The 27,462-nt window shown below is 46.9% G+C and overlaps 1 protein-coding gene across 3 annotated transcripts in view; it reads left to right on the forward strand.

The window, feature by feature from the left end:
* Positions 1–27,363, forward strand: part of PTPN14 (protein tyrosine phosphatase non-receptor type 14) — a 116,642-nt gene extending 89,279 nt beyond the window's left edge. For 2 of the 3 annotated variants that reach the window (XM_083175173.1, XM_083175172.1), the window contains exons 7-19: positions 2,799–2,886; positions 3,325–3,413; positions 4,652–4,739; positions 5,869–5,951; positions 6,353–6,410; positions 6,553–6,619; positions 7,695–9,163; positions 9,756–9,902; positions 10,719–10,937; positions 11,201–11,329; positions 16,747–16,981; positions 17,067–17,230; positions 19,415–27,363. In XM_083175173.1, the coding sequence (XP_083031299.1) occupies positions 2,799–2,886; positions 3,325–3,413; positions 4,652–4,739; positions 5,869–5,951; positions 6,353–6,410; positions 6,553–6,619; positions 7,695–9,163; positions 9,756–9,902; positions 10,719–10,937; positions 11,201–11,329; positions 16,747–16,981; positions 17,067–17,230; positions 19,415–19,543 (2,965 nt within the window). In that variant the 3' untranslated portion in view covers positions 19,544–27,363. The remainder of the gene's footprint in view (positions 1–2,798; positions 2,887–3,324; positions 3,414–4,651; positions 4,740–5,868; positions 5,952–6,352; positions 6,411–6,552; positions 6,620–7,694; positions 9,164–9,755; positions 9,903–10,718; positions 10,938–11,200; positions 11,330–16,746; positions 16,982–17,066; positions 17,231–19,414) is intronic. The other variant, XM_083175174.1, reaches the window with a different exon arrangement.
* The last annotated feature ends 99 nt before the right edge of the window (positions 27,364–27,462 follow it).

Here is a 27,462-nt window from a genome sequence, read left to right on the forward strand (position 1 = left end):
CCTGTATACACCCTGCGGTAATGTAACCCTCTCCTGTGTACACCCTGCGGTAATGTAACCCTCTCCTGTGTACACCCTGCGGTAATATAACCCTCCCTATGTACACCCTGTGGTAATGTAACCCTCTCCTGTGTACACCCTGCGGTAATATAACCCTCTCCTGTGTACACCCTGCGGTAATGTAACCCTCTCCTGTGTACACCCTGCGGTAATGTAACCCTCTCCTGTGTACACCCTGCGGTAATGTAACCCTCTCCTGTGTACACCCTGCGGTAATGTAACCCTCTCCTGTATATACCCTGCGGTAATGTAACCCTCTCCTGTATATACCCTGTGGTAATGTAACCCTCCCTGTGTACACCCTGCGGTAATTTAACCCTCTCCTGTGTACACCCTGCGGTAATATAACCCTCTCCTGTGTACACCCTGCGGTAATGTAACCCTCTCCTGTGTACACCCTGCGGTAATGTAACCCTCCCCTGTGTACAACCTGCGGTAATGTAACCCTCTCCTGTGTACACCCTGCGGTAATGTAACCCTCCCCTGTGTACAACCTTCGGTAATGTTACCCTCTCCTGTGTACACCCTGCGGTAATGTAACCCTCTCCTGTGTACACCCTGCGGTACTGTAACCCTCTCCTGTGTACACCCTGCGGTACTGTAACCCTCTCCTGTGTACACCCTGCGGTACTGTAACCCTCTCCTGTGTACACCCTGCGGTAATGTAACCCTCTCCTGTGTACACCCTGTGATACAGTAACCCTTTCCTGTGTGCACCCTGTGATACAGTAACCCTCTCCTGTGTGCACCCTGTGATACAGTAACCCTCTCCTGTGTGCACCCTGCAGTACTGTAACCCTCTCCTGTGTGCCCGGGTCGCCATGTTGCTGTGACCTGGGCAAATGCATGTAGCACAGATGATACATATGATGTCCTGGTGCAGTCTGTGCGCAGGCTGACACTGTCCTGTGTACACCTTGCGGTACTGTAGACCTCTCCTGAGTACACCCTGCGGTACTGTAACCCTCGCCTGTGTACATCCTGCGGTACTGTAACCATCTCCTGTGTACATCCTGCGGTACTGTAACCCTCTCCTGTGTACACCCTGCGGTACTGTAACCATCTCCTGTGTACATCCTGCGGTAATGTAACCCTCTCCTGTGTACACCCTGCGGTAATGTAACCCTCTCCTGTGTACATCCTGCGGTAATGTAACCCTCTCCTGTGTACACCCTGCGGTAATGTAACCCTCTCCTGTGTACACCCTGCGGTAATGTAACCCTCTCCTGTGTACACCCTGCGGTAATGTAACCCTCTCCTGTGTACACCCTGCAGTAATGTAACCCTCTCCTGTGTACACCCTGCGGTAATGTAACCCTCTCCTGTGTACACCCTGCGGTAATGTAACCCTCTCCTGTGTACACCCTGCGGTAATGTAACCCTCTCCTGTGTACACCCTGCGGTAATGTAACCCTCTCCTGTGTACACCCTGCGGTAATGTAACCCTCTCCTGTGTACACCCTGCGGTAATGTAACCCTCTCCTGTGTACGCCCTGCGGTAATGTAACCCTCTCCTGTGTACACCCTGCGGTAATGTAACCCTCTCCTGTGTACACTCTGCGGTAATGTAACCCTCTCCTGTGTACACCCTGCGGTAATGTAACCCTCTCCTGTGTACACCCTGCGGTAATGTAACCCTCTCCTGTGTACACCCTGCGGTAATGTAACCCTCTCCTGTGTACACTCTGCGGTAATGTAACCCTCTCCTGTTTACACCCTGCGGTATGACGCTGTCCTGTGTACACCCTGCGGTAATGTAACCCTCTCCTGTGTACACCCTGCGGTATGACGCTGTCCTGTGTACACCCTGCGGTAATGTAACCCTCTCCTGTGTACACCCTGCGGTAATGTAACCCTCCCTGTGTACACCCTGCGGTACTGTAACCCTCTCCTGTGTACACTCTGCGGTAATGTAACCCTCTCCTGTGTACACCCTGCATTATGTAAATGCCCTGTGTACACCCTGCGGTAATGTAACCCTCTCCTGTGTACACCCTGCGGTAATGTAACCCTCTCCTGTGTACACTCTGCGGTAATGTAACCCTCTCCTGTGTACACTCTGCGGTAATGTAACCCTCTCCTGTGTACACTCTGCGGTAATGTAACCCTCTCCTGTGTACACCCTGCGGTACTGAAACCCTCTCCTGTGTACACCCTGCGGTAATGTAACCCTCTCCTGTGTACACCTTGCAGTACTGTAGACCTCTCCTGTGTACACCCTGCGGTACTGTAACCCTCTCCTGTGTACATCCTGCGGTACTGTAACCATCTCCTGTGTACATCCTGCGGTAATGTAACCCTCTCCTGTGTACACCCTGTGGTAATGTAACCCTCTCCTGTATACACCCTGCGGTACTGTAACCCTCTCCTGTGTACACCCTGCGGTAATGTAACCCTCTCCTGTGTACATCCTGCGGTACTGTAACCATCTCCTGTGTACATCCTGCGGTACTGTAACCCTCTCCTGTGTACATCCTGCGGTACTGTAACCCTCTCCTGTGTACACCCTGCGGTACTGTAACCCTCTCCTGTGTACACCCTGCGGTACTGTAACCCTCTCCTGTGTACATCCTGCGGTACTGTAACCATCTCCTGTGTACATCCTGCGGTACTGTAACCCTCGCCTGTGTACACCCTGCGGTACTGTAACCCGCCTCTACTGTGTATGCCCTGCGGTACTGTAACCCGCCTCTACTGTGTATGCCCTGCAGGCTGACGCTGTACTTTCTGTATTGCAGCGGAATGCCACCAGAAGAGGCTGAAATCCACTACATAAAAGAAGTGGAAGTCCTGGATGGGTACGGGCAGGAGTGCTTCCATGTGAAGGTACAGTACTATCCCCTTCCCAAAATCTGCATTGTGGGATGGTCGGTCTGTGTATGCAGGGTTCAGTAGGATTACCTACAGTCAAAATACCGACTTTGGGCATGGTAATCTAACTCTGCCCACTTGGATCATGAAGTTAGAACAAGTCGGTTTCAAAGAAAAAATTATGAAAAACGAATTTCGATGTTTTGACCTGTCGACATTTTAAATGTCGGCATTTTGACCATGTCAGACGGAGAGACCAGGCGCTGGCTGTAAATGCTTTGCTGGATAAACACGGATTTAAGGAAAATGTGTTTTCTCAGAGAGCGCAGGAGTCTGTGACGCCCATGGTCTTGTTACTGGGGCTATTCTGCATTACAGCGTAGTCTTGCGTCTCCATAGTAACGCCGCCATTCCCTTACACTAATACCTGCTAACATTTTTTTCGATTTGCAGGACAGCCATGGAAATGACATCACCCTCCATATCTTCTTCATGGGGATATTCACCGGAGACAGTCTGGGGAAAGCAACAGCCTGTTACAGGTAAAGGCAGGGGAGATGCAGCGGCGGCCTGCGGCTGGCCCGACACTACAAAATTAGAATAGCACCAGCCGTAATTCTATGAAACAAGACCTAAAGCATATGGGAAGGAGCGGGGAGTAGGTCCGTCTGATCCGAGATAACGTTGTGGATGCGGCACACCTGGAGATGGGGCAGACGAGATAGGCCGATGGGTCTTATCCGCCGTCACATTCTATGTCTCTATGTTATGCGCACGTATAAGAGAAGTTTGCCAGGCGGCCTGGGGACAGTCACAGACACGGTGTCATTATTGCAGCACGTAGTGTGAGTGCACAGTGTGGTGTATTGTTACATACAGGAACCATTGTTTCTGCCGCGATGAGAGCCTGGGCGGCAGCCTACACGGATTTACTGGAGGCTGTTTATAAACCTGCCTCATCGTACTTTTCATATATTGGGAGAGATGCATCAAGAAATGGAGGGAGGGAGAGAGTGGAGCAGTTCCCCTACCAACCAATCAGCTTCTTCCCTCCATGTATCTAATGCCTTCTTTAAAATGACAGATGCTGATTGGTTTCTTTTGGACCAGTCACATCATCAGTTCCTAGAATGGCATGGGGGGTTATGTGTATATCCAATGCTAAGACAGTACTGGGCTCGATTCACCCCAAGGTCTCCTGTGTGGAGTTTGTATGTTCTTCGGTGTACTGTGGTTTCCTCCCAGAACTATGCTGGTGGGTTAATTGGGCTCTGACTTAACCTGAGCACGCGCTGGTGCGATGTCGGCATGATAACGACAAATCTCTTACATCACACTGTGTATAGGTCACTGCCCACTTACACGGTCGTTAGCGAGGGACGCAAGGTGTTATGTGCTGCCATGAATCCTAGCGATATTGCTAGCAACCTGGTTTATGCTTATGAAGGATGGGACGTGGTCGTTCCACCCTTCATAAAACTCTTTCCAACCTATCAACGCCGTATGGACTCTAGAGGTTCATTCGCTCTTGTGTCCCAGCTGACGATACCCTCTGTGATGTGCTGCGTAATAGACCAATAACCGTTTAATAGTAACCATCCTGGTGGTTGTATCGTCCTTGCCTTGGTACTTACTGTATGCACACGCCAGGTCTACCCACGTGGTCTGGTAGAGCGGAAACGCTAGTGGCGCTCAGCGTGGAGAGCGCTACCGGCTGGGAGGGTGCCGATATCTCTGCGGTGACGCTGGAATGTGAGCTGACCTGAGATCTTGTCTACAGGTGGAACGACATCGGGAATATCACGCACAACAAGTCTGCCATTGTTCTAGAGCTGAACAAGAAGGAAGAGAGCGCGCTCTTTCACACGGTACGTGCGGAACCCCCGACGCTCCTCCGGCTGTTATGCAAATGGCCATAGGTTAAATGATGGCGGTCTTATATGTGATCACGTTCCTGTACCGGTGACATTCTCTGATATATACCGTGGTCTTCCTGCTCCAGCGGATACTGTATCATTAAATGAACTGGTTTGGGCGTCCTCTGATTCTGGGCGCTTGTGTTATGAATGCGATCTGCCGGATAAAACTCGTATATTCCCCGACAGCGCCACCTTTTGGCCGTAATCCCGCAGTTCGTCATTAAGGTTATGGTATAATAGACCCACAATGTCTAGGTGTACATAAGGTTGGCAGGGTCAAAAGGTTCAACGGGGTCAAAGGTCAACATGAGTTTTTCATGTCTATGTCGACATAGGTTGGTATGGACACTATAATTGTACCACGTCTCCTTGCCATGATGTGGGCACTGTTATATTCTGCCACTGCATCGTAGTGGATGGTAGGGTATGAAATACTGTCTGTCAACACGTGTCGGCTCAATTATTTATTTTTTTGAAATCACGTTGACCTTTTGCTCATCTCGACCATATGACTGTTGACCTAGACTGTGTAGATCTAATGACTGCGTACCATAATTACAGTGAGCACAGGTATGTAAAGGAGGGGGAGAGGGGCCCTGCTCAGACAAGCGTACAACAGCAGAGGATATGGTTGGACTCAGTGTAAGACCTGTGTCCGTCCGGTGACCGAACTCACTCGCTGGGTATCCAGAATGGACACGATCATAGGAAACCTAGAAATCCCCGTAGTAAGGCATGACCGCCGATTTGATGTGAGCGATAGCGTATGATTGCGCATTTGTACATTCTCCTGTCCCTGAAATGATGTAGTCACTTTACACTAGCTAACTAGAACAACTGGAATCCAGAAAACATGGCCGGCTGGTAGCACTTGAGAACTGCAGTTAAAAATCATTAGTGTTGTTCTAATTAAACAAAGGAAAACAAGGAAAGCGCTAGTGTGGGAAGACGTCTTCTGTAGAACATTGTTCAAGGATTTCTGTCGTTTTTTTGTACCTATTGTAATTTGCAACAACTGAAAGTTGTCTGATTGTGTTTCGCTTCCTACTGATGACCGTTTGTTCTGTCTCCTCTACAGGACGACATGGAGAATAGTAAATATATATCTCGTCTGTTCGCTGCTCGCCTGAAATTCTACAAAGTCAACAAAATCTGCACAGAGTAAGTGATGGGCGTTCCTCGTGCGCAGTATTGCAGCGTTGCCGTATGTGATTAATGCCAGCCAGAGCGTTGCACCCGTCTCCAACCAATCGAATGTTTACTTTTGCACCTCACAGCGACTTTAAGCATCATATGTCTGTCCCGGCTGTAATGTTGCTGATGGCGCTCCGTTTGTATCGCAGTATAGGGGACATGGGGGCGGCGGGATGGGGGCGATAGGAAAAGAACAACAAGGAATTGATAAATGGGCTCCACAGAATGTTTTTGGAGTTGGCCGTATTTACATTAACTTTGTATTTCCTCTGGGAAATCTTCAGTAATTTTTGCATTATTTTATGTAGCATGTTTTATTTTCTGCCCTTTTCAGTTTATTTTGATGGTTATTTGCTTCTGTTTTGCAGACCGCAGAACACGCCGCCCACCGTCAGGCGACAACACGCGTGGAGCAGGTCCTCCAAGGTAAGACTATCAGTAACCCAATCCCTTCCTGACCCCTCGTCCCTCCCGACACCTCTACTAGTGTGTGTGGGGTGTCTGTGTTCCCATCCCGCGCCCTCTCCCCCCAGCCTGAGTAATGTATCGTATGTTTCCTTTTCCCCAGTCTAGACAGCCATCTTCTATATTAACCCCCAGGCACATCCAGGGAACCGAGACGTACATCTCCGAAGGTAGGTGCAGTATCATTAATACTTTCTTTTTATTGCATTATCCTGAACATGTAAATGTGATGATTTTATTACAGAAAGGTGGCGATTACCCCTTGGAGAGTCAACATTGCTGTGAGCAATCTTCAAAATATCCGTTCAAAATGGCAGCTCACGGCGACCGTTCTTTTGGTATAAATAAATACACATCCAGCCAAATCAATTCATCGTTTCAAGTTTAGTTAAATATTGCACCAAAAAAAGCTGTGAGCGACGCTGGCATTTTTAGTGGATATTTTCAGCATCTCTCACAGCATCGTTGGCACTGAAAGGGTTGAACAGCCGTTATCAATGAAATACTCGGTGCTGTACTAATAATGGTCTGTCCTTGTCGGAGCTCCAGTTTAATGTAACCTATTCTATAATCCCCGTGTCTGGCTCATTGTGGGCCAGATGTACAAAGCGTTGAAAAGTGATAAAATGAAGAGTGATAAACAGCCAGCCAATCAGCTCCTAACTGCCATTTTTCAAACTCGGCCTGTAACATGTCATGTAGGAGCTGACTGTTTATCACTCTCCATTTGATCACTTTTCAACGCTTGATACATCTGGCCCTGTGTGATTGGCTGTGTTATCTTGTGTCCTCTGCACTAGCCATTGCCCGCAGCACAGCAGTATCACATGGGGTTGTGGTGAAACCATGTATCAGAATCATTAAGAGGTCGCATCTGGTTAATAGATACCGAGGTGGTGTCACAGAAATGTCCTCTATGTAGCTGCTTCCTATTGGTTATTGGTAATGTGCCGTCAGCCATACGAGCCCCCAAACCCTGAGTCTTCTAAACCATTTCTTCTCCGGTTTTATGAAAATTGGTCTCTTTGGGGATAAATTTACTAAGCTTGAAAATGTGATGTTGCTATGGGCAACCAATCAGATTATATCTATTCTCTTCTAAAAGGTGCTATATAAAGTAGAATCTGATTGGTTGCTATGGGAAACATCCCGTAATCAAGAGAACGCCCATCTTAGTAAATTTACCCCTTGGGGCTTAGTGTTTTGACTTTCCCATTATTCCAACGTCTTCTATTTATGTTCCAGACAGCATCTTCCACATGAGCGAGGACACCTTTAATTTCCGCTCTCAGAGCAGTCTGGACAGATACATGGAACTGAATTTTATGAACGGAACTTTGCCCAATGGTAGCGTGTCCAGCACCCATAGCATGAATTCTCTAAACCATTCGCAGAACTTCATCCAGGCTTCCCCCATGTCCTCCAACCTCAGCATCACCGGCAATGACATCATGAGGTCCGATTATATTCCCAAATGTAGACATAGCGCCATCATTGTCCCTTCCTATCGGCAAACGCCGGACTACGAGACTGTGATGCGACAAATGAACAGGAACGTTTACTCCCAGGACAGTCAGAGCCAGTCTTTACGGAACCTCAATATTGGGAATACGCATGCTTACAGGCATCGGGAGAACTTGGTGTACAGCCAACCTGAGATCCAGGAGAGACCTCCTTACATGGCCTCTTATGGACCTCAGCCTTCTTTTGGCAATAAACCAATGAATCCGCCTGAGCAGATACCGCCGTCAAAACAATCTTATAGCAAGGCCAAGGCCATTTCCCACACGGTCAGCACCCCGGAGCTAGCCAACGTTCCACCACAAACCTTTAGTGCTGCCCACATGTTCAGAAACTTCTTATCTCGACCTCCACCGCCTTACCCACCCCCACGGCCGGCTAGCAGCACCCCAGACCTCGCAAGCCATCGCCACAAACGTGTCAGCAGCAGTAGCCCAGATCTAGTGACCAGAAAAGTGCAACAGTCGGTGAAAACTTTCCAAGAAGACAGCGCTCCGGTGGTCCGCCAGTCCCTGCAGGAGGTCAGCGAGCCGCTGAAAACCCACAAGCACCATCCAGTCATTAACAAGCGCCATAGCTTTGAAGTCATGAACAATATGGTGCGTGGTATGGAAGTTATGGCTTTAAAGTCGCTAAATGCCCCACTACCGCGGAGGAACACCTTGAGAGAGCAGCTGCACACGGAGGAATCCATGGCGAAGGCTCCGGAAGTTCAGCAGCTCCCGATGTACCACCACAAGAAGAACATTTCCGATGCTACCATGCTGATCCACAGCAGCGACAGCGATGAGGAAGACGACTCGCACAAGCCTTCGCAACATACGCCATTCCTCCCGGGAATTTCCTACAGTGCCCAGCTGCAGGCCGCATTGGCTCGGATACCAAATAAGCCACCACCAGAATACCCAGGCCCCAGGAAAAGCATCAGCAATGGGGCTTTGCGACACGACTCGTCTAGTATATCTGCCGCCATAGCGAGGGCGAAGGCGATGAGCTCCCGGCCTTCCCAAACACTGTGCATGTCCAGAAATGACCAACCGGCCATAAACGGGACTTCCCTGGGGCCATCCATCTCCGAGCCTGACCTTACCAGCGTGAAGGAGAGGGTCAAGAGGGAACCGGTGAAGGAGAGACCGGTCTCGGAGATGTTTTCTTCAGAGGACGCCATTGTGGAAAGGGAAATCATGATGAGGGTGAGTAGACAGGTGTATAGAAGTATGACGCGGATCATTCATTACACTTTAATGCAAACTTGGGGGGAGATGGATCAAGCGGTGTAAAGAGTGGAGAAGTCACATGTAGGAACCAATCAAATTTGATACAACTTCCCTTAATTCCAAGTCACAGCATTTATTTCCTAATTATAGTGAAGCTGCGTTACCACTGAGTCACTGGCCAGCAACCTGGCAATATATATTGGCATACTGCCCTCTGTGCCCCGTCTATGCCCTCTGCCCAATGTGTATAACACAGGCTTATGGCGTGCTCAGCTGCGTGATGAAACATGCATTGACCACAAATGTGTCTGGCAGGTCATGCTGGGACTTGTAGTCCGGCAGTATCCCGCAGTAGTGTAAAGGTAAGGTGGGCAGCGGGCGCGGGCTGCACTTCCCGCGCACCCGAGTCATCAGCAGATGTTGTGAGCGGGTTTCCGTGCAGCCTCTGTGTATCCTGGGTACAATTGTCAGCATTCCTTGGCTTGGCAGTTGTTGGTTCTAGGATTAATCACATTCCAGCACTCGCTGGCACAGCTAACACAGATGCAAACTTGTCCTTTCTTGCCAGAAGAATTTACAAAAGCAGGAGATGGCAGCACTGGAGGCGCAGAAGAGACCCCTGATGTTGGCAGCCCTGAATGGGCTCTCTGTTTCCAGGATTCCTGTGCCGGAGGACAGGCAGGATGGCACGATGATTGTGCCAATGGATGAGCGGGTAAGATGGTTTTGTGCCCAGCATTGTCTGTTTCCTTGTGTGAGGGTAACCTCTGCGCTAATACAGTCAGGGGAAGGAGGGCGCAGCGCATTAGCGTCTGCCATAGTGTCCGTCTTCGCATCTGACCAACTCATTAACGAGTTTTCATTGGTCCTCAATTTTAGAGGTGTCCTTTTTTTGTATATGGATTGTGGCGCCTACAGCTGGGCATACACGCACCTGAGCTCATGCGGGCAGCATGTGACGGTGCATGTGAATGCGGGTACAGCGTATACACCCAGGACGATTGTTCCAATACAGCTGAATACGACAAATAGTCCAAGATGTTGTCTAGTGTGTACTCAGACCTGTGGCGCCAACACACAAAGGAGGAACACAGCTAGGACACTAATTAAGTCCTCGTCGTGTATTTAAACCAGGAATGGACAATACGAGGCCCTGCAGGTGTTCTTGAACTACACACCCCAGCATGCCGCAGTATCAGCATGGTTAAATAGCAAAACGGTGGCAGGGCATTCTGGGATGTGTAGTTTTACGGCAACTGATTGGCTTATCCCATAAATAAGGTTAATCAGAGCTACATATTAATATAAGAAGCTTTTGCTGCTAGTTGGGTAAAAGTTCGGAACGTCCTGACCTTTGCACCCTGCAGATTCCCGCCTCTTAATGCCAATGCAGAGAGATGGCACGTACATTAATGTGGACTGGTAAGGCCATAGAGTTATACTGGTAAAAGCGCCAACGCGTTATGCAGCCACCTCTGTCTGTCAGGTTTCCGTGGGGCTACTGTGTCTGAATGTGGGTTTTCTCTCGTAGTGCAAGGCGCTGGCAAGGAAGCTGGAGGAGGGAATGGTATTTACGGAGTACGAGCAAATTCCAAAGATAAAGGCAGATGGCGTTTTCACCACCGCAACTTTGCCGGAGAACGTAGAGCGCAACAGGGTCCGTGAGGTTTTCCCTTATGAAGAAAACCGGGTAGAGCTTGTCCCCACCAAAGAAAATCACACCGGTTACATCAATGCGTCTCACATAAAGGTAAGAAATGGTATAATGAGTACCTGAACTTGTCTGCAGCCATTTTGTGCCTCAATGGTGGAGGTAGCCATTTTATTCCGTAGAGGTGGAGGCAGCCATTTTGTGTGGGCTCATTATGTGAATTCACTAGGAGCAAATTACCTCACTGAGGCACAGGTGATGTCACTCATTCCTAGTAAAAGGAAATATAATATTTTCCGGTATAACAAGCGCAATATGGCTTCCTGACTGTGATTTGAATGTTGCCTATTTGTGTAATGCAGGTGGCTGTCGGGGACAAGGAATGGCATTACATAGCCACCCAGGGCCCCCTGCCCCACACGTTCCATGACTTCTGGCAGATGGTGTGGGAGCAGGGGGTGAATGTGATCGCCATGCTGACCACAGAGGAGGTGAGTCCGTTATACAGGCATCCGTCCTTCACCGCCTTACTGGTATTACTGTACATGTAGCATCCATAGTTACCCCAGGGGTTCCATAGTTACCCCAGGGGTTCCATAGTTACCACAGGGCGCATTCTATGGTTATGGTGTAAAGGATCGCCAGGGTCCAGGTCTATAGGTAAAAAAGGTCAAACTTTAAATGGTTGACCGGATTTCACATTGTATCTAGAACCCAGAAATCTCATGTAAATATACAGCAATAAAATCCTTTGGAAGCGCATGTTTATTACCCCTTTAACACCTACAAGCTGGGTCACACCCAGGATTTTATCCCCGGCTTGTGACCCCTTTTACACCGCGATCCCCACCCGGTATAATATGTCACTGGAGGCAGGGCCTGAGGCGGTGCTGGGAGATGAACCCCCGCCTCGTTGGTGGCCTACCTATAGTAATGTAGTGTATAACGCAAATGTGTGCCCGGAAAAAAACATTTCCCTCCCCGGGGTGGGATCGGAAATCCCCCCCCATCATCATCTTAGCAAATTCTGTATAAAAGATTTGTAAGAGTAACAGCGAGGGAATATTTTATATTTAAACCCAGAATCTCTGCCGTCTGCGGAACCCAACGCGTCCGCTCAACCGTTGGACATTTATTTTATTTATGAACTAATTCATTTTTCAAGTAATTATCGGTATTTGGTATAAAGGTCATCGGTGTCCTCTGAATGGGCTTCTGCGATACCGACATTTGCTTATTCTCTGTCTGGCTTTGGAGATGAGGCCTAATTCATGTTTGTACACGACGGGAGGATTATCGGCAAATCGTGCATGTCCTCCAATCGCAATGCGCATTCAGATGTGTCCACATACACATGCCACGTGAGCTCTGTGGTTCTGTAGCACCGGGCATCTCTTTTGTGACTTTTTACATTAAATAGCGACTTATTCGCAGAACAGAGCAAATATGGCACCCAAGCAGCTTCTGCTGATTAAAATACGTGGCACCCCTACATTCAGTGTATGACTGCGTCTGTGGGTACATATGGAACGCTACATTACAGTGTACGGGTAGAAGCTGCTTGTGTGTCCTGTTTGCTCCATTTTGCAAATCAGATGCTATTTAATGGAAACCGTCACAAAATGATTCCCGGCGCTACTACGTCATGATGTGAATAGAAGACGTGAAAGGACGCGGACACCTCTGCACGCGAAGGTGCTGCCGCCATCCCGCTAATTTGAGTGATTAGAAAGGAAGGGGCTGTTTGGAGGTGCTCACAGGGAGTTTATGGGGAGTGGTTGGAGAAATGCATCATGGGCATTTTCTGAGAGCTGCGTGGTCCGGCCTCCATGTTTCCTCGCTGTGTACTTGTCCCATTACTGGCGCAGTGACCGGCCCCACATTCCCCCATTGGCAATGAGAGTCACCATCGTTTGATGGCGTGCCAAGTATAACACAGGGCTGATCCCACTGCCAGCTGGGAACCGCGCTCTGTGAGGGAGCTGCCCGTATAATATCAGCCGCCTGCGGCCTCTGTAGCTGTACAATGGGCGCCGGGTCATTTCCTCAGACTCGCTCTGTCTTTTCTTCTGTGCGTTATCCAGTTATGTGATGTTCTGCCAGGAAACCTGAATGTTGTCTCATCTACACAAAGTGCATCGCTGTTACAGGATACAAGCTGTGTCAGCATTATGTGGTCTACCCAGCTCGTACGTGGTGCCCATGTGGCAATAACCTAGCTGGGTGAACCAGCTGCACCAAGTCTAATTATAACTGTATAATACATAGGATAGTCCGGCCTCGGTGTCTCTGGCGATCCTGGCCACACCGTGTTCTATTGGTAGAAAATAATGACAGCCACTGTCCATCCCCAGCCACCCCCATCCTTGTGAATGGCTCAGCGACTATGCAAGTCGCCAAAGCCGTTCACAAATGGGACCTGTACATGTGTATAATAGACCATGCGCAGTCCCCCAACCACCGGAACAGTCCCCCAACCACCGGAACAGTCCCCCAACCACCGGAACAGTCCCCCAACCACCGGAAAAGTCCCCCAACCACCGGAACAGGGCCCCATCCTCCCCGTTTCAAAGGAATTTTAATTACTCCCATTGACTTTTTATCTAGACACTATTGATCCTATTATACGGATACCCTTCCTATACCGATCCACCTCTATACCCGCTTCTGCTCAGCACCGCTGTGGGTGTATGTGAGCAACGTACTTATTATTAATAACCGTTATTTATATAGCGCACACATATACAGCAGCGCTGTACAGAGACTATTCTTACCAGTTATTACATAGCGCACATATATTCCGCAGCGCTGTACAGAGATTATTACCAGTTATTTATATAGCGCACACGGTACTCTTTACCTAGCACGGCGCCCATCGCGGTCATCGCGGGAATTGAATGCACTAAAAAATCGGGTGCGACGCGACCGACGCGATGCCCGCAATTTCCCATAGGGACCAATGTTAAATTTCTCAATTGACCCGATTTTTACTGTTCAATGCCTTAATTGACACGATTTTTCCATAGGAATCAATGTTAAATGGCCCACAGAGGCCAAATAGCCACCCAGAAGTGTGAAATGGCCCCCACAATTGTTAACGCCACCCCACGATCAACGTGAACCCGAAGCGTGGCGAGCGCAGCGAGCCCGCGAGGGGCGGCGGTACGCGTCCTACGACCTTTTCATACCCCCACTATCCACGTCGGCGTGGAGTTGAGAATAGAATAGTGTGGCGAGCGCAGCGAGCCACCGAGCCCGAAGCGTGGCGAGCGGACGCGGATACCTGTGAAGCCTGCGGAGGGACGCGTTTACCTGTGAAGGTATCCGCGTCCCCTCGCCTCGCTGCGCTCGCCACACTATTCTATTCTCAACTCCACGCCGACGTGGATAGTGGGGGTAGGAAAAGGTCGTAGGACGCGTACCGCCGCCCCTCGCGGGCTCGCTGCGCTCGCCACGCTTCGGGTTCACGTTGATCGTGGGGTGGCGTTAACAATTGCGGGGGCCATTTCACACTTCAGGGTGCCTATTTGGCCTCTGTGGGCCACTAAACATTGTTTCCTATGGAAAAATCGTGTCAATTGAGGCATTGAACAGTAAAATCGGGTCAATTGAGAAATTTAACATTGTTCCCTATGGGAAATCGCGGGCATCGCGTCGGTCGCGTCGCACCCGATTTTTAGTGCATTCAATGGCCGAGATGCCCGCGATTTTTTTACCTACGATGCCCACGATCAAAATCGTGGGCGCCGTGCTAGGTAAAGAGTACCGCGCACACATATTCCACAGCGCTGTACAGAGAATATTATTCCCAGTTATTATATAGTGCACACATATTCCACAGCGCTGTACAGAGAATATTATTACCAGTTATTTATATATCGCACACATATTCCGCAACGCTGTACAGAGAATATTATTACCAGTTATTATATAGCGCACACATATTCCGCAGCGCTGTACAGAGAATATTATTACCAGTTATTATATAGTGCACACATATTCCACAGCGCTGTACAGAGATTATTATTACCAGTTATTATATAGCGCACACATATTCTGCAGCGCTGTACAGAGACAATCATTACCAGTTATTATATAGCGCACACATATTCCACAGCGTTGTACAGAGAATATTATTACCAGTTATTATATAGAGCACACATATTCTGCAGCGCTGTACAGAGACTATTATTACCAGTTATTATATAGCACACACATATTCCACAGCGCTGTACAGAGAATATTATTACCAGTTATTATATAGAGCACACATATTCCGCAGCGCTGTACAGAGACTATTATTACCAGTTATTATATAGCGCACACATATTCCGCAGCGCTGTACAGAGACTATTATTACCAGTTATTATATAGCGCACACATATTCCGCAGCGCTGTACAGAGACTATTATTACCAGTTATTTATATAGCACACACATATTCTGCAGCGCTGTACAGAGAATATTATTACCAGTTATTTATATAGCGCACACATATTCCGCAGCGCTGTACAGAGATTATTATTACCAGTTATTATATAGCGCACACATATTCCGCAGCGCTGTACAGAGAATATTATTACCAGTTATTATATAGCGCACACATATTCCGCAGCGCTGTACAGAGACTATTATTACCAGTTATTTATAGAGCGCACACATATTCCACAGCGCTGCACAGAGACTATTATTACCAGTTATTATATAGCGCACACATATTCCACAGCGCTGTACAGAGACTATTATTACCAGTTATTATATAGCGCACACATATTCCGCAGCACTGTACAGAGACTATTATTTCCAGTTATTATATAGCGCACACATATTCTGCAGTGCTGTACAGAGACTATTATTACCAGTTATTATATAGCGCACACATATTCTGCAGTGCTGTACAGAGACTATTATTACCAGTTATTTATATAGCGCACACATATACCGCAGAGCTGTACAGAGAATATTATTACCAGTTATTATATAGTGCACACATATTCCGCAGCACTGTACAGAGAATATTACCAGTTATTATATAGTGCACACATATTCCGCAGCACTGTACAGAGAATATCATTACCAGTTATTATATAGCGTGCACATATTCCACAGCGCTGTACAGAGACTATTATTACCAGTTACAGTATTTAAATAGTGCACACATATTCCACAGCACTGTACAGAGAATATTATTACCAGTTATTATATACTGTAGCGCACGCATATTCCACAGCGCTGTACAGAGAATATTATTACCAGTTATTATATAGCGCACACATATTCCGCAGCGCTGTACAGTATATTACCAGTTATTATATAGCGCACACATATTCCACAGCGCTGTACAGAGACTATTATTACCAGTTATTATATAGCGCACACATATTCCGCAGCGCTGTACTGTATATTACCAGTTATTATATAGCGCACACATATTCCGCAGCGCTGTACAGAGAATATTATTACCAGTTATTATATAGCGCACACATATTCCGCAGCACTGTACAGAGACTATTATTACCAGTTATTATATAGCGCACACATATTCCACAGCGCTGTACAGAGACTATTATTACCAGTTATTATATAGCGCACACATATTCCGCAGCGCTGTACAGAGACTATTATTACCAGTTATTATATAGCGCACACATATTCCACAGCGCTGTACAGAGACTATTATTACCAGTTATTATATAGCGCACACATATTCCGCAGCGCTGTACAGAGAATATTATTACCAGTTATTATATAGCGCACACATATTCCGCAGCGCTGTACAGAGAATATTATTACCAGTTATTATATAGTGCACACACATTCTGCAGCGCTGTACAGAGATTATTATTACCAGTTATTATATAGCGCACACATATTCTGCAGCGCTGAACCTATATTTCTGCATTTCACAGGAGGACGGACGAGCCAAGAGTCACCGTTATTGGCCCAAGTTAGGATCCAGACATAATTCCGCTACTTATGGGAAATATAAAGTAACGACCAATTTCCGCACAGATTCCGGTTGCTATGCAACCACTGGGCTGAAGATCAAACATCTGTTATCTGGTCAGGAGAGGACCGTGTGGCATCTGCAGTTCACCGACTGGCCAGACCACGGCTGCCCGGAGGAAGTGCAAGGCTTTCTATGTGAGCGCGCAGCCAGCCGCGTCCTGTCTCATGCAGTCTGATTCCTGTGTGTGTGTGTGTATTTATTGGCTGTTCTATTTCACAGCGTATCTGGAGGAGATTCAGTCGGTGCGGCGGCACGCCAATAGCATGCTGGACAGCAGCAGTCACTGGAACCCTCCGGTGTTGGTGCATTGCAGTGCGGGTGTTGGCAGAACCGGCATGGTTATTCTCAGTGAGCTGATGATGCGCTGTCTGGAACACAATGAGGTGAGCTGGTAGCGGTAATATCTTATTTCTGGTGCACCGGGGAAACCGCCCCATCTCGCTGTACATAGCATAGGAAGATGAACCAATCAAAACACCTATATGCAGTGCTATTTTTCAGCAGGCTCCAGCAGGAACTGCGGCCCTTATTCTAGTTCACTCTTTCTGACAAAATATTTCTTAGATGGACAAAACCATGTGCACTGCAGGTGAGGCAGGTAAAAAAGGGGGGGAGTGTGCAAATATGTGGGGGCAGAGCCAACACATATTGCACAGTTATTCTGGCGCTGTTGATGGAAAGTAAATATTGTACATACAAAAATCTAATATATATTGTACATATGTACAAAGCTTGGTATAACGAATCCACTGCTGCTGCAGATGGTTTTATATGAGTTGACTAGAGCTCATATGAATGCAAGACATGGAAAATGGGGTTTTTAAAACCACTTTGCGCTGCTAGTGGATATGTTTAGTAAGAATACCACCATGTATTTTTGATTTATTTCATCTATAAACAATTTTATATGTTCAACAGTGTGTCCAGTATCAATCTGTCCAGTGGTATTCTTACTAAACATATCCACTAGCAGCGCAAAGTGGTTTTAAAAACCCCATTTTCCAGGTGAGGCAGGTGTAACATGTGCAGAGATAATTAGATTTGGGTGGGGTTTTACACCTGCCCCACGTGCGCTATGCCAGTCTCCCCGCAGGGTACGCGCGCTAAGCCGGTCTCCCCGCAGGGTACGCGCGCTAAGCCGGTCTCCCCGCAGGGTACGCGCGCTAAGCCGGTCTCCCCGCAGGGTACGCGCGCTAAGCCGGTCTCCCCTCAGGGTACGCGCGCTAAGCCGGTCTCCCCGCAGGGTACGCGCGCTAAGCCGGTCTCCCCGCAGGGTACGCGCGCTAAGCCGGTCTCCCCGCAGGGTACGCGCGCTAAGCCGGTCTCCCCGCAGGGTACGCGCGCTAAGCCGTTCTCCCGCAGGGTACGCGCGCTAAGCCGGTCTCCCCGCAGGGTACGCGCGCTAAGCCGGTCTCCCCGCAGGGTACGCGCGCTAAGCCGGTCTCCCCGCAGGGTACGCGCGCTAAGCCGGTCTCCCCGCAGGGTACGCGCGCTAAGCCGGTCTCCCCGCAGGGTACGCGCGCTAAGCCGGTCTCCCCGCAGGGTACGCGCGCTAAGCCGGTCTCCCGCAGAGCCAGTCTCCCCGCAGAGAACGCGCGCTAAGCAAATCTCTCCGCAGGGAACACACACTAAGCCAGTTTCCCCGCAGGGAACGTGCGCTATGCCAGTCTCCCCGCAGGGAACGGCGCTATGCCAGTCTCCCCACAGAGAACGTGCGCTAAGAGATAACAATTTATTATGTACTTATAGGGCAGTATTCATATTGCCTCTGACAGTTCCCACGGCTGATTGATCCCCCAGGGAACTTCACAATAAATGACCCTTTTTTGTGATCGGGGACCTCACGTGGGTCTGGGAACTTATCCTGGATCATATGTTATTAGCTGAAAACATAACTTTTGGGGTAAAAAATTTCTAGTTTAATTGCAGTCTCCTCTCACATTTTATGGGGTACTTGAATACCCCGTAAGTGTTGTCCCCCTCTGGCCTTCCACAACTGCAGGGGAGATCTTCAGCCAAAGACGGCTCACTGCAGAGTGCGCTCAATCCAAGCGACGGCCGCCGTACCAGGAGATCACGTCGGAAATCCTGCGCTGTTTGTTTTTTGCATTTTTAGAACATAATTGTCCCATGGGCCTAATTATTATTATTATACATTTTATTATGTGACTCACCATGTGGTTGACATTGTCTAGATAAACAGTCAATTTATCAACAACAAAATGTCGGCATTCACTAGGTTGAGCATGGAAATGGCCGACACATGAAAATGTTGACATGAGTCTTTTGAATATTTTTTTTCTTTTTTGGGGGGGGACCCTCCATGCAAACCTGGGCCGCAGTTGCGGTGTTGTCATGGTAACGGTGTATCCCTACGTATATTCCATATCTGCCGCAGTTATGGGCATCTCTGTTCACTGCTTAATACAACAACCGCGCAGTTTGTTTATATTTACGCTGAACTTTTTATTAAATTTTTGGCTAAATTGTATGAACCTAATTCTCCTCCCCCCCTCCCCCCTCCAATGCAATTTAATTCCTTCATTACATTTTGTCTCCTGTTACAGAAGGTTGAGATCCCCCTAATGTTGAGGCATCTCCGCGAACAAAGGATGTTCATGATCCAGACAATCGCGCAGTACAAATTTGTCTATCAAGTTCTTATCCAGTTTCTGGAAAGCTCCAGGCTCATCTGACGCGGTTATCTGGATCGGACGCGTAACCGCCAGGAATTCCTACGCGAAAGCCGCCACCCCCCAGTATTCAGCATTTGTCGTGCAGAGCACAAAAACCTTCCTTTTTATTATGTATTATTTTTTAAATAATTTATTTTTCTTTTTTTTTAATAATTTATGTAAAAAAGTGTAACCACATTTTAAGATGCGAGAAGTTGGGTGGTTTTTGTGTATTTTTACTCAAAACTTTTGATAACTTTTTTAATATATCGTAAAGCATTGGGAAAAAACAAGTAAAGTATACAAGAAGCTGTATATCACACACACACACACACACACACACACACACACACACACACACACACGGAGAATAGTTAAAAGCAGTCTGATTTTATAGATATTCTTCCCAATGATTGTGTATATTTTGTTGGTCGAGGCTTCTCATTAATATATGGTTTGCGGCGTTTGTGTTTATATTGGTCCGCTGCATAATTATAACATACATAATAATTGCACCTTACGTAATGTATAATGTAGACCCAGCAAATTATCACATGGAGACACAAGTGGCATTATATTCATCATAAATGGGCCAATATGTGGGTACAGTGGGACTGACGCGTTTCACATTCATAAGAACACAGCAGCAGCAGCCTGAGACATTTAGAGCTCAATTAAAAAAATTGTTCTAAAAATGGTGCAAGCTTTGTACACCAGGTGCCACTGCAACAATGATAGTGGGCATCTCCTTAGCGTGGGGGTACTATAAACAAGATGCAGCCAGTTTATGTATTGTACCCGCGCCCGGTCTTGGTTACCCGCGCCTGGTCTTGGTTACCCACGGCTGGTCTTGGTTACCCGTGCCCGGTCTTGGTTACCCGCGCCCGGTCTAGGTTTATACCAGTATAAAAATGCATTTTGTAACATTCAAAAAACAAGTTGTATCACAGGTTTTCAGTTGTGTTTTTGTTGTTTTATTGTGTCAGTGTTCTTCAGCCTTGCTAATATGGACCAAACTTGTTTTTTTACTTATATGCAAATAAGAAAGAAAAGCCGGGAATTAAATAAAGTAAATATCCCGGCAATACTTTGGGAATGACTCAGAAATGTATATCTATAATTAAGTATAACGCATCACTCCGGGATCTCCATGATGTCACGATGAGGTTTATCAAACCAAAAGAGGACAAGTGGAGGTGTCGAGAACCTGAATCTTCCCTTGTATGTTGTATTCTCAGTACATTCCTTTTATGAAGCAAAGTGCAAGGTCACGCCAACGATTTGGAACATATCATTTTGTGATTGTGGAACCTATACATACATGCAATATGGCTGCCAAATCTGCCACAGAAGAACCTCCATTTAGGGCTCATTCATGCATGTTGTTGGGAAAATGCACAAAGCGAACGCGTTTCACCAACACAACCTATTGTGCATTAATGCGTGGGAGATGACTCGATCCATGTCCTCCAGTTTTAAAACGGACTTTAAAGTTGTATAACATCTGCCCTTATCTCTGTACAACTTGCTGCCCCCTCAATTCCCGTATCCTGATATGTTTTACATCCCCAGTCCATGAAGTCCGTTCCCTCCCAAATATGGATCTCAGGGCGACCCTCCCCCCATACTAATGTTACATAAATGAGTCACTATGCTACTGAATCGCTCATATTTATTTGTGAATTTTAAAAGATTATGTATAAAAAGAAAAAAAACTGAAACTTGCACCTGAAGTGTCCGTATCTATTTGCCATAAATCTACATTTACCCTTTGTTTAATGGTGGTGCACAAGGATGGAAAGAAAAGTGTTAGATACATTATTGACTGTATCTAATAACTATTACAAATCGGAGAGGGATACTGATATGTGCTTTTGCGTGATGGCCCCAATACGTACACCCAGGCACATGCATCCCGGCAACGCAAAGATATGCCAGTCATACCATGTTATCTATAATCTGACGGGGTGGGCCTGTCACCATGTCACAGATATACTCATCTTAAGTCTATCTAATTAATTCAGATGCTATTACAACCTAGTGCCTTACGTGGAATATGCAATTACCTAGAGAAAATCTAATTGACACCTCCGCATATATTATTGTATCCAAGAATCCTTTTAGGTTGATCAATAGAAGGGGTGCAGGGGATTCGTTATGTGTCCTATGGCTTTTATTCTGAAATCAAAATGGCGCTTGTGTGGACATCTGACCCCATAAGCCCTACATCATTATTATAATAAGCACCATTATGAGGACTATGCAGGGGGGGAAATCACATTAATAAAACTTGTCTGACAGAACATTCCGCAGGAAACTTCCTAGCTAGGAACAGCCCTGAAAGTGGATTTGACCTTTCACCCTGGAATGTCATTGCCACTTACTAGGCCTCGATCATTGAGGTGTTGTACCTGGCTGCTGTTGACTCCACTGAGTGACGGCGGCCATTTGTGTGTCTCTCAGGGCCTGTGAATGAACAAGGAAATAATACTGTGTCACTGTGATAGGCTGAGCCCTACAAAATGGCCGCCTCCATTGTCTATATGTGACAGAGACGTCCTGTAAATAATGCTGAATGGGATTTTTATCTTCCTGTGTCAACTCCTTTTGTTTAATGAGGAAATTATTCTGTATATTTGTTTTATGTCGTTCCTACACAGTATTTTATATAATAGTTTATACAAGAGTTTTTATAACCTGCCGTTATCATGTTGGATTTTGCTTTCCAGGAAGAAAATAAGATTATGTCCCATTAAATAATGTTATTCTTCTGTTACCCTCACATAGAGCAGGGGGAGATGGTTGTCGTGGCTACATGCATCAGAGCGCCAGCTTGCGTGCACATATGCGCCATTTCTTGTCTGCGCCGCTGTGTGCTGATTCTTGGAGATGTAATTGTCACCTGTCCTATTTGCTATATTTGGGGGGTAGAGCCACAGCTAGATTTCTTGGGGCTCTGGGTGAGACCCTGGTTTGGCCACCCTTCCCCTGATTTGCCAAAATGTAGAGGTTTCAGTAATACAGGGTTCCTCAATCCCCACTGGGAAAGTTGTGTGATATATTAATATATTTAAGTGGATTTTATATACTGAAGATATTAGAGTTCCAGCAGTATATTTGCATATGCAGTTATACATATCACCCGCGCACACGAACCTACGGACAGCGGCTTCTTCCACTCAGTTACTACCTGTGGTGAACGTCTTTTTCTACAATGTAAAACGTGTTTTTATAGGCTTCCATTTTGTACCAAAATACAATGTTCTGCTTTGTTTGTATTTTCCCTTTATTGCGTTGGGTGCGTGCGGGATGTGTGTAATGTCTGTTCTCACTGTAAATATCAGGTTTGTTCAGCAGCAATTTTTTTTTTTAATAAATATTGAATTATTGAAAACATTAAGAATTCAGAGTTTTACTTTTTGGGGGGATTGTTCATTACATGCGTCACAATGAGGAACACCTATTTATAGTACAATGTCTGCTGTTCTTTCTGTTATTATTTAGTTGTTCTATAACTTAACCCGAATCCCCAGCTCTCAGAGGCTTGCCAACTTTTAAATATTATTAATGATAAATATTATAATTTGTGGGTGTTTTCCCAGGCTGTGAGCCTTCCTGGGCCTTTCCCTAGACTGTGAGCCCTCCCTGGCCTGTTGCCCTGGACTGCGAGCCCTTACCCTAGACTGCGAGCCCTCCCGGGCCTGTTGCCCCGGACTGCGAGCCCTCCCGGGCCTGTTGCCCTGGACTGCAAGCCCTTCCGGGCCTGTTGCCCCGGACTGCGAGCCCTCCCTGGCCTGTTGCCCCAGACTGCGAGCTCTTTCCCTAGACAGTGAGTCCTCTCAGGCTTGTTGCCTCGGACTGCGAGCCCTTCCGGGCCTGTAGCTCCGGACTGCGAGGCCTTCCGGGCCTGTAGCTCCGGACTGCGAGCCCTTCCGGGCCTGTTGCTCCGGACTGCGAGCCCTTCCGGGCCTGTTGCCCCAGACTGCGAGCCCTCCCGGGCCTGTTGCCCCGGACTGCGAGCCCTCCCGGGCCTGTTGCCCCAGACTGGCGCCTCCTGGAAGCGTTTCCTCAGACTGGCATCTCCTGGGTTAAGATACCTGGAACCTGCACTTAATAGTGAGTGTTGCTTTAGACTAGTAAATTCAATGCCAACAATTGTGAATTATTTTCCAATGCTGTCTGATGGAGCTATTTAATTGTTCCACCGATTGGGGGTGCGTTCCTTATTGCGGCTGTGACTTCTTCTGGCACCCTGCTCGAGGTGGCGAGTTTGAATCTGCAAAAAGTGGATGCCCAAAACCAGCGCGTCTAGTAGTTTAGATGGGGTTGGCCGCTTTGCACAGCTAAAGCGGGTGCATTTGGGTGTGAAAAGTACAAACAATTGAATATCACACCATTTGCAGGGGCAGGATATCGTGTAAACAAACATTTGCATTGCCTCCACCTCCCAAAAGTGCGCTCGGCTACAAATTGAAATATTTTACATTAGTAGTAATAGGGCTGGGTAGATGGCGCGGCGGCTAGCATTGCTGATCCACTTTCAGGAGGTAATTTCCCATTATGAAATAATCTGTGTGAACGTTACATATTCTTTCTGTTTGAGAGGGTCCCCCTATGTGCTCCTCCCCCTAATCTAAAATATATTGGTAGGTTACTTGGCTTCTACAGACACAAAGGGAGAAATTTACTGAGATTCGATCCGCATCACGAATGGGTACAACCGGGCTGGGTCGTAATCAGCCCGAAAATACAACCTGAGAATTCATTAAATTTTATTAAGCTGCCGAATTCTCAGGATCCATATTTCAGATAAAGTCATTCAAATACGGACAAGCATGAAGCCTGCATGGATCAGCTTCTCTGTGTAATAAATAGAGAAATCATTTTAAAAAAACAGAGTGGAGCGCCCCCACCAGTTTAACTCTTGGACTGGTCCTAGTTGCAGAAATACAGGGGACAAACTGATTAGGAGTCACCTCTATTTTTATAACCAGCACCAGGCTCCAACAGCCAGCGGTGTCATGCCACAGCCGGGGGAAACGTTGTTCACAAGTTCCCCTGGCCAGTCAGTCCAGGCAGGGTTCCTGGGGGAGTGTAAGCCACCTCCAATAAAGAAGCACCCCCTGGGCGGTAGGCGCCGGGCTGATAAATGCTATGAGTTAAACAAAAAATGAATGGGTTTTGTAGTAGAACTACAAGAGCCAGCAAGTCTCCCCCACATGCTGGGACTTGGAGTACCATAAGTCCCAGCATGCAGGGCATTAATGGTCCTGCTGGTACTTATAGTTCCACTACAGAACTAATACCCAAAGAACTGATCCACACACATAATAAAGTATAATTTTATTACACACTCCATACATACTGTACATGCTCACATATCTTAATCCTATTGATCCCGTTATCTTCTTCAGTAGAATCCATAGGGTACCTGTGGAAAAATATACTCACCATCCCTCCATCGTAGATCCCATCCTCTTCAGTCCATGTTGGCATCTACGGAGTTAAAAAACAAAAACCCAAACATTCGGACCAGTGGACTGAGGAGCCAAACAAACTTGCGGCTCCTCCCCGAGAATAAGGGAAGCATCACTGGGGCTTTCCCGCAGCCTAGCAGGAGCGGGCTGTGCGCAGCTCAATAGATGCACAGGTCATGAATTTAACATTGGCGTCTATGGCCGGCTCCCACCATAGAAGACTACTGTATGTTAAGGTTTTAGCATGGGTGTCTATGGTGAGAACCGGCAACTCCGTTTGATCGCAAAGTCAATTGAGGTCAAGTTTGTGGTCCACCATAGACGCCTATGTTAAAATTCGGGTTTTGTATGTGTGTCCCTGTGAGTGAGCGCTCCCACTACACCAGGGTGGACACAGCAGCCATTCTTCATATACCAATGGAAGAAAACTGGGACCTAATTTTCCCTCATTTTACCCAAAACGTGCTCCTTATGCTGTGGGAATCTCCTGAGGCAGAAGTTCCCAAACTAACAGTCCAGGTTTTAAGGATAGCTGTGTATGTGCAGATGGTTAAATCAGACTGAAGTATTAATTAAGTCACTGGTGCACATGCACAGATATCCTTAAAGACTGGACTGGCGAACACCCCAACATCTTGTGGAAAGCGGTTATAACTCCATAGTGCAGTAGCCCAGTGGTCAGGGAACTCGGTCCTCATTACCCCACACAGTGCATGTTTTGCTGGTAACCCAGCAGGTGCACAGGTGTACTAATTACTCACAGACACATGTTAAAAGGTCCGCGGTTTGAGTTAATTATTTCACTTGTGATTCTGTGAGGAGACCTGCAAAACATGCACTGCGTGGTGTAATGAGGACCGAGTTCCCTGACCACTGCAGTAGACCTATATGTACAGGGTCATTGTAGTCCCATTTGGTGGGATGGTTAGGTGCCTAGATACATTTGTCCTTAGGGTACGGCTGCCTTTTCCATAATCTGGATATCCGTTGTCATCTTCACTATACACAGCTGATCTGCCTATTGCCACAACATCTCTTCTAGAAAATCTAATTGACACCTCCGCATTTATTATTGTATCCAAGAATCCTTTTAGGTTGATCAATAGAAGGGGTGCAGGGGATTCGTTATGTGTCCTATGGCTTTTATTCTGAAATCAAAATGGCGCTTGTGTGGACATCTGACCCCATAAGCCCTACATCATTATTATAATAAGCACCATTATGAGGACTATGCAGGGGGGGAAATCACATTAATAAAACTTGTCTGACAGAACATTCCGCAGGAAACTTCCTAGCTAGGAACAGCCCTGAAAGTGGATTTGACCTTTCACCCTGGAATGTCATTGCCACTTACTAGGCCTCGATCATTGAGGTGTTGTACCTGGCTGCTGTTGACTCCACTGAGTGACGGCGGCCATTTGTGTGTCTCTCAGGGCCTGTGAATGAACAAGGAAATAATACTGTGTCACTGTGATAGGCTGAGCCCTACAAAATGGCCGCCTCCATTGTCTATATGTGACAGAGACGTCCTGTAAATAATGCTGAATGGGATTTTTATCTTCCTGTGTCAACTCCTTTTGTTTAATGAGGAAATTATTCTGTATATTTGTTTTATGTCGTTCCTACACAGTATTTTATATAATAGTTTATACAAGAGTTTTTATAACCTGCCGTTATCACGTTGGATTTTGCTTTCCAGGAAGAAAATAAGATTATGTCCCATTAAATAATGTTATTCTTCTGTTACCCTCACATAGAGCAGGGGGAGATGGTTGTCGTGGCTACATGCATCAGAGCGCCAGCTTGCGTGCACATATGCGCCATTTCTTGTCTGCGCCGCTGTGTGCTGATTCTTGGAGATGTAATTGTCACCTGTCCTATTTGCTATATTTGGGGGGTAGAGCCACAGCTAGATTTCTTGGGGCTCTGGGTGAGACCCTGGTTTGGCCACCCTTCCCCTGATTTGCCAAAATGTAGAGGTTTCAGTAATACAGGGTTCCTCAATCCCCACTGGGAAAGTTGTGTGATATATTAATATATTTAAGTGGATTTTATATACTGAAGATATTAGAGTTCCAGCAGTATATTTGCATATGCAGTTATACATATCACCCGCGCACACGAACCTACGGACAGCGGCTTCTTCCACTCAGTTACTACCTGTGGTGAACGTCTTTTTCTACAATGTAAAACGTGTTTTTATAGGCTTCCATTTTGTACCAAAATACAATGTTCTGCTTTGTTTGTATTTTCCCTTTATTGCGTTGGGTGCGTGCGGGATGTGTGTAATGTCTGTTCTCACTGTAAATATCAGGTTTGTTCAGCAGCAATTTTTTTTTTTAATAAATATTGAATTATTGAAAACATTAAGAATTCAGAGTTTTACTTTTTGGGGGGATTGTTCATTACATGCGTCACAATGAGGAACACCTATTTATAGTACAATGTCTGCTGTTCTTTCTG

Source organism: Crinia signifera, chromosome 3, assembly GCF_055691185.1.
Source record: "Crinia signifera chromosome 3, ASM5569118v1, whole genome shotgun sequence".
Taxonomy (NCBI): Eukaryota; Metazoa; Chordata; class Amphibia; order Anura; family Myobatrachidae; genus Crinia; species Crinia signifera.